Genomic DNA, 7,242 nt, shown 5'->3' on the forward strand with positions numbered 1-7,242 from the left:
CTGCTTGAGGAGCTCCTGGCACAAGGCTCCTGCTGAGGGTGGCCCCCGGCATCGTCCCTGGGGCTACTCGTGAGTGTGGGTCCAGGACTCTCCCCGAGTCCCCTCCCGAAGCCCTCGGGTGCCATGGGCAGGGCAGGCAATCCTCGGCCGACAGAGCCCAGGTGGGGGCTGGCAGAGCTCTGGGGCGGTGAGTTTGGAGGTCACGCACCCCCGTGATGCGGCACCCCCACTTGGGCACCCCTCGGGTCCCAGAACAAGGGAGGGGGCTCTGCAGGGTAGGAGGGGTCTTGGGGAGGGGGGCACCCCCCCAGCAGCACAAACGGACAAGGAGTTGGTCGGGGGACCGGCGGTGGAGGCAGTCCGGGTTGGGGGCGGCCCCGGGACCCCCGGGACCCCCTCGGTGCCTGGGCATGGTCCGGGGTGCGGAGCGGTGCGGAGAGAGGTTGGTCCCACGGCTGTCCTCGGCCCCGCCCGGCCCTTTGTCTCGCCTCGTTTCCCCCCCCACGACCTCCCGACCCCCCCTGACCCCCCCAGATCCCCATCCCTGCACCGACGGGGGCTCGATGGGGGCTCGGCGGGGGCTCGGCGCTCCGGGAGGGGCCGGGGGCGGCGGGGCGGAGCGGGGGGCGGCGGGCGAGGGAGGAGGAGAAGGAGGAGGAGGAGGCGGCGGGGGCGGAGGAAGCCGCCGCTCCCCGCGCTCCGCCGAGGCAGGAGCATCCCGGATCCCGGGGACATCCCCCATCGCCGCCGCTACCGCCGCCCCCCGCCCCGCTGCTCCCCGGGGCCGCCGCTGAGGTGAGTGGGGCGCACAGACCGGCACAAAGGGCTGCTCCTCCCTCCCCCGACACCCCCTCCCATCCCTCGGCCCCGACCCCCGCCCGCGGCTGCGGCACGGTCCCTGCGAAGGGGAGGTTCCCCGCTGCGCCCCCCGCCCTCCCGCTTATACCCCCGGTTAATCTCCCGTTATTTCCCCCCTTCATTGCCCCTCGCCCTTGCCCCTCGTCGTTCCATCCCCGTTATCCTGCCCCCCCTCATTTCGCAGCCCGGGCTCGGTGCAATCTCGTGGGGCTGGGCCAGGAGGGCTCGGGGAACCCCATTCCCGGCCCAGCTCTGCGGGCGTCACACCCCCTCTGCACACCCTCCGCAGCAGCCTCGCCGCCTGTCGCGATAGTGACCGCCTGTCGCGACAGACGAGCCTCCGCCCCACCTGTTGTCACAGTCCCTGGCTCGGCTGGACATCCCCCGGGGGGCTGGGGGCCACGCAGCTGGGGTCACCCCCAGTTTCGGCTGTGTCTCTCTGGTGAGCGAGGGCAGTGGTGTGACCTGGGGGTGACTGGGAGTGGCGTGGGGTGCCCCTACCCCTGCGGGGCCGGGTGGTGGCCTGGGGGTGCTTGTCCTCTTCCAGGGTCAGGGACTGGAGGGGTGACCAAGGGTGACCGGGGCTGACCGTCTCCTGCCATGTGGTGACACTCGTGCCCCAACAGGGTGGAGGCACAGCCCGGTGGGACCCCTGTTCCTGCCCAGGACCATGATCCCCCCCAAGGAGAAAGCCCGAGCCCCCAAGGACAGCATGACACTCCTGCCTTGCTTCTACTTCGTGGAGGTGGGTGTGGGGTGGGTTGGCACAGGGTGGGTGCTGTGCAGGGGGCTCTATGCTGGGCCCTGGCACAGCGGGTCGGGTTCTGTGCCCCGTTCTGGTGGGGCTGTGCAGTGCCATCATTCTGGGGGTGCGTTGGTCCCCACTCTTTCCTCCACAGCTGCCCATCGTGGCCTCCTCTGTTGTGACGCTCTATTTCCTGGAGCTGACGGATCTCTTCAAGCCAGCCAAAGTGGGCTTCCAGTGCCATGACCGGGCTCTCTCCATGCCCTACGTGGAGACCAACGAGGAGCTCATCCCGCTGCTGATGCTGCTCAGCCTGGCCTTTGCTGCACCCGCCGCCTCGGTGCGTCCGGGCTTGTCCCACTGTGGGGGTCGAGATGGAGCCAGGGATTGGGCTCCCGGTGCCTGGCAGTGTCCAGCATCCCTCGGGCAGCTCTGCCAACAACCCAGCCCACCCCAGTCCCACCTGATCCAGCGGTTCCTTCCCAGATCATGGTCGGGGAGGGCATGGTGTACTGCCTGCAGTCCCGGCTGAAGGGCCGTGCTGGTGCCGAGGGCAGCATCAACGCCGGTGGCTGCAACTTCAACTCCTTCCTGCGTCGCACCGTCAGGTTTGTGGGTACGTTGTGCCACAGCCTGAACAGGACCTGGGGGCTGGAGGGGACGTGGGGCCACCCTGGCTGTGATAGTTGGAGCATGACCCTACCCAGACCCTGGACGCTGCACCAGACCCATTCCAGTGGGTGCTCCAGGGCTGGGTGAGTCCTGGCTGCCCCATATGGGATGGGGGTGACCCACTGTCCCATTCCTGCCATCCCCAGGCGTCCACGTGTTCGGGCTCTGTGCCACAGCCCTGGTGACAGATGTCATCCAGCTGGCTACTGGCTACCATGCTCCTTTCTTCCTGACTGTCTGCAAGCCCAACTACACACTTTTGGGCACCCCCTGTGATGCCAACCCTTACATCACCCAGGACATCTGCTCAGGCACCGACAAGCATGCCATCCTCTCTGCCAGGTATGTGCCAGGGGAGCCCTGTGCCGCACTGCCAGCCCTCCTGCCCTGTCCCAACCATGTCCCTTCTCCCTGCAGGAAGACCTTCCCATCCCAGCACGCGACACTCTCAGCTTTCGCTGCTGTCTACGTGTCGGTGAGTTCCCAGCACTGCCTGGCACTTGCTGCTTAAGGCAGCACAAGTCCCATGCCATGGGCAGCTGTGTTCCTCTCTTGTTGGCACAGACAAGCTCTACCCAATATTCCTGTGCCTGTGCTGGGTGTGTGTGCAGGCAACTGCAGTCCCACATGCACCCAACAGCTCTGTGCATGGCCAGGCCATGACTAACAGCCTGTTCCTGCCCCAGATGTATTTCAACTCCATCATCTCGGATAGCACCAAACTCCTCAAGCCCATCCTGGTCTTCGCCTTTGCCATTGCCGCCGGCATCTGTGGCCTGACCCAGATCACCCAGTACCGCAGCCACCCCGCTGACGTCTACGTGGGCTTCCTGATCGGCGCCGGCATTGCCGCCTACCTGGTGGGTGCTGGTCCTGCCCTTGGCCCAGGGAGGGGGCTGGGGATGCTGGTGTGGCTGTTTGACTCCACACTTTCCATGGCAGCTGTGGCTACACCATCCCTGGAAGTGTTCAAGGCCAAGCTGGACAGCGCTTGGAGCACTCTGGTCTAGTGGAAGTTGTCCCTGCCTGTGGCAGGGGCATTGGACTTGATGACCTTTAAAAGTCCTTTCCAACACAAACCATTCCAGGATTCTATTGTTCCCCTTCCCACAGGCTTTCCATGCTGTTGGCAACTTCCGTGCCCCAACGGAGCGGGTCCCAACACAGGCACCGGCCAAGGACGCGCTGCGGGCACTGACACAGCGGGGCCACGATTCTGTCTACCACCAGAACAAGTCGGTGAGCACCGACGAGCTGAACCCACAGGCACGGCTGGAGGAGGCGGCACGGCCGGTGCCGCGGGAGAAGAACTCGCTGGGCAGCCTGAAGCGGGCCAGTGTGGACGTGGACCTGCTGGCCCCCCGCAGCCCGATGGGCAAGGAGAACATGGTGACCTTCAGCAACACCCTGCCCCGCGTCAACACCCCCTCCATGGACGACCCCGCGCGGCGCCACATGACCATCCACGTCCCCGTGGACGCCTCCCGCTCTAAGCAGCTCATCACGGAGTGGAAGCAGAAGTCGCTGGAGGGCCGGAGCATGACGCTGGCGGAGGAGGCGGCGCAGGGCCGGGGTGTAGGGGAGCCCGGTGAGGAGGTGCCCCCCTCCCTGTACCCCACGGTGCAGGCACGCTCGGCCGAGCGGGCGGCCATGGGGCCCCGCGTGCTCATCCAGCCCCGGCCGGGCGCCTCGCAGCTGGTGCACATCCCCGAGGAGAGCCAGGCAGGCGCTGGCGCCGCGGCCAGCAGCGGGGCGGCCGTGCGGGCCAAGTGGGTGATGGTGGCAGAGAAGGGGGGAGCGCAGCGGGTGGCCAACCCCCCGCGCCTGATGCAGGTCATCGCCATGTCCAAGCAGCAGAGCCTTGTCTCTGTCACTCCCAAACACTCAGAGACGTCCTCGTCCTCCACCAGCTCTGACTCCTCGCAGTACCGCTCGCCCTCTGAGCGGGACAGCTCCAGCATCATCACCATCGATGCTCATGCTCCTCACCACCCTGTTGTCCACCTCTCTGCTGGCAATGGGCCCTGGGAGTGGAAGTCGGGCCCGAAGGGGCCGGACGGGCCAGACACCTACGAGCTGGGTGAGGTGGGGAAGGATTTCCATGGCTTCCGCCCAGCCAAGAGCGCCGGTGTGTCCCCTGGCTCCTCTGTCAGCGACATGGAGCAGGATGAGCCGCGCTACGGCAGCTTGGCTGCTATCCCAGGGGCAGCAGGGGGTGGTGGGGAGCGGGTGGAGGCCCCTCCCGAGGGGCTACTGGCCACAGCCAGCCGTGACTCCACACTGCGGAGGAAGCCGGCCGAGAGGGACGGGACAGCGGACAGCGAGGTGGACCTGTACTACAAGAAGATGCAGGCAGGCCGCAGGTTTAAGGACTGAGCCCCGCTGCCTTGCCAGGGCCCCACGCCCCTGCTCTGCTTTGGGGGGGCTCTGTGATGCTGGGGCCCCTCTGCGGGGGATGGCAGGACAGGGCTGGCTTTGCAGAACGGCCACGATGGTCCTGAGCCAGCTGAGGCATCTTTGGGACCCCCAGCATGCTCTGGCAGCTGGTGGGGCTCTGCCCCCCCACAGGCTGTGGGGCTGGGCAGCTCCAAGCACTTTTGACTTTCTTTTTCTCTCTAACACTGGTGCTGACATTTCCGAGGGGTTATTTTATTCCGGCTCTGGAAGTGGATGTCTGTAGGGGGGCGGGGAGGGACAAATGGCGTTGAAGGGCTTTGGGGGGGACTAGATTAAGGGGTTTAACAGGGGAAAGAGGCTGCTGTGGGGCAGCAGGCCCTAGCTCATGTGGGGGTTTGTGGGTGCTGGGGATCCAGTGACATCCCCCATCCTGCACCACCGATCTGTGTGAGGGAGCCTGAGGGTGGGCAAACTGGGAGGGGGGTCCCAGAGCCGTGGCTCTGGGTGTGCAGAGGCTGTAAATACTGCAGGGACTGGAGGCCAGGGGGTTTTGGGGTGGGGGTGCAGTGGGGGCTGAGCTCTGCCCCAGGGGGAGCAGCCCTGGGCTGCAGCCGAGGTTTGGGGGAAGCAGGGAGGGGATCTCCAGGCTGCGAATATGTCGGGCAACAGCTGGAGCTGCTATGGTTTGGAAAGCAAATAAACACGTGGATGTTCTCTGGCTGGGTTATTTCGGCAGGGTGGGGGGCAGCTGAGTCCCACGGCTGGGGTGGGGGGGTAGGACCAGGGCTCCGCGGGAGTTCCCAAGCCCGGGGAGCAGTGGCTGGGGCAGCCGCGTCCTCCTCCCTACAGGACACTGTGCCGATGGCACCAAACTGCCACTGCCAATTGGATTAACAGTGGATATCCCAAAGCCTTTGCCTTGCAAACATATGGATTATCCACATAACCCTGACTCGGTGCTGGAAAAGCCACCCGGGATTAGCAGGAGGATCGTGGCAGCAGCATCCCGCTGAGTGGGGGGTTGTGGGGGGCCCTGGGGAGTGAGAGACGAAGGGGTCCAACACCAACCATCACAGGCGCCGTGGGGCTGCTCCATCCAGCCGTGCTGCGGGTGACCCGGGGAGGTGACCCGGAGCCGCTGGCGAAGGTCACAGGGATTGACGCCGAGCTCCGGCAGTCCCTGGTGGGGGTCGGGGCGATGTGGGGGCTCCCAGCCCAGCAGCCCCACGTCGCCCCCGCGCTCACGGCCCGTTGCGGTGCCGATGGCGTCACACGCCGCTTCCCGCCGCCTCTGACCCAGCGGTTTCCATGGAAACTGACAGCCCCGCATCGCTCTCGTAGTCTCGGGCAACCCCCGGCCCCGCACCCGCTCCCGCAGCCCCGACCCGCCTCGGGCAGCCCCCCAGCAGCCGCTGCTGCATCGCCTGGGGACCCGCGGGGTCGGGAGGGAGCGGAACCATCCTCATCCATCTTTTCGCCGGCCCCACACAGGGTTGCAGCAGGAGGGGCTCATCAGCTCCAGCCTGGACTCTGCCTCGGTACTATACGTGTCCGGTGTCCCGACCTTTTCCGCCGAGGACACCCTCTGCCAGGAGTCCCCGGCACGTCCCCGTGTCCCCCACGGTGAGCCCCAGGGGGTTTGTGACACACCAAGGGCTCAGCTCCGCTCTCGGCCCCACCCCGGGGTCCGCAAATCATTCCCCGATTTGGGGTTCCTGCTGGCAGCTAATTCCCTTTCCGCACCCCGCGGTGCTTCAGGGCATACGGAAGGCCAGGCTCCAGGCAGGCAGCATCTTCCTCCGGCTCCGGGTAGAGCTGGAAGAGCCCTTTGGTGCGGAGCCCCCACCTTCTCCGCGCCAGCATTTTCCCGTTAAAGGCAGCAGCTTCAGGGCAGTTTTCTCCGCTGCCCGACACGATGCCCGGTCAGAGCCGGCCCGGGCTGCGGGAGGACGCAGAGGCAGCCCCCGACACGGGTTCTGCTGTATCTGGGACACGGCCCGGGGCCAGGTTGGGGGATTCTGCCGTGGGAAGGGGTGGGATGGGAGAGCGGAGCCCCCGGAGCCATCGCTGTTCCCATGGGACCCTATCACTGCCACCCTCTCAGCCGCGCCAGCAGCCGATCAGTGTCTGAGGGGCCAGGGAAGGGCACAGAGCTGCCCGCAATATTTGCAAAGCCCAGGTTGGACCCCAGAGAACTCGGGGAACCAACCCCGGAGCAATGACCCTGCTCACTCCCGCGGGGCAGCAACGCATCGCCCTCGGCCCAGCTTTCACAGGCACGGCAGCTGCTACAAATCCCGTTAGCCTTTCAAGGAACAACAGTGGTCCCTTTCAGCAGCCCCCGGCTGCGGCAGGAGCCCCTCGGTAACCCTGGAGCCAGAGGGCTCTGCAAACGCCTGTAGAATACGCTGGAGCCTAATGGCAGCTCAGCCCAGAGGAATGGGGCCAGCAGAGCCACAACAGCAGCTCCCGGTGGGGATTGTGTCTCCCCCCAGGACACGGTGACTCTTGGGACAGGAGTCTGAGCAGAGTTGAGCATACAGGTAAGAACCAGATCCCTAAGCAAGTAT

General features: G+C 66.1%; 1 protein-coding gene across 2 annotated transcripts; it reads left to right on the top strand.

Moving 5' to 3' along the window:
• Positions 1–696: 696 nt before the first annotated feature.
• PLPPR3 (phospholipid phosphatase related 3) lies at positions 697–5,386 on the top strand. 2 transcript variants are annotated; one of them, XM_014882917.2, is made up of 8 exons: positions 697–795; positions 1,485–1,603; positions 1,758–1,943; positions 2,090–2,219; positions 2,422–2,617; positions 2,693–2,750; positions 2,962–3,135; positions 3,389–5,386. In XM_014882917.2, the coding sequence occupies exons 2-8, from the start codon at positions 1,529–1,531 to the stop codon at positions 4,649–4,651; spliced, it is 2,082 nt and encodes a 693-aa protein (XP_014738403.1). In that variant the 5' UTR covers positions 697–795; positions 1,485–1,528; the 3' UTR covers positions 4,652–5,386. The 2 variants fall into 2 exon arrangements, with proteins under 2 accessions (XP_014738403.1, XP_088035369.1); XM_088179243.1 differs by lacking the exon at positions 697–795 and adding an exon at positions 969–1,300.
• The last annotated feature ends 1,856 nt before the right edge of the window (positions 5,387–7,242 follow it).

Source organism: Sturnus vulgaris, chromosome 26 (assembly GCF_052056855.1).
Source record: "Sturnus vulgaris isolate bStuVul1 chromosome 26, bStuVul1.hap1, whole genome shotgun sequence".
Taxonomy (NCBI): domain Eukaryota; kingdom Metazoa; phylum Chordata; class Aves; order Passeriformes; family Sturnidae; genus Sturnus; species Sturnus vulgaris.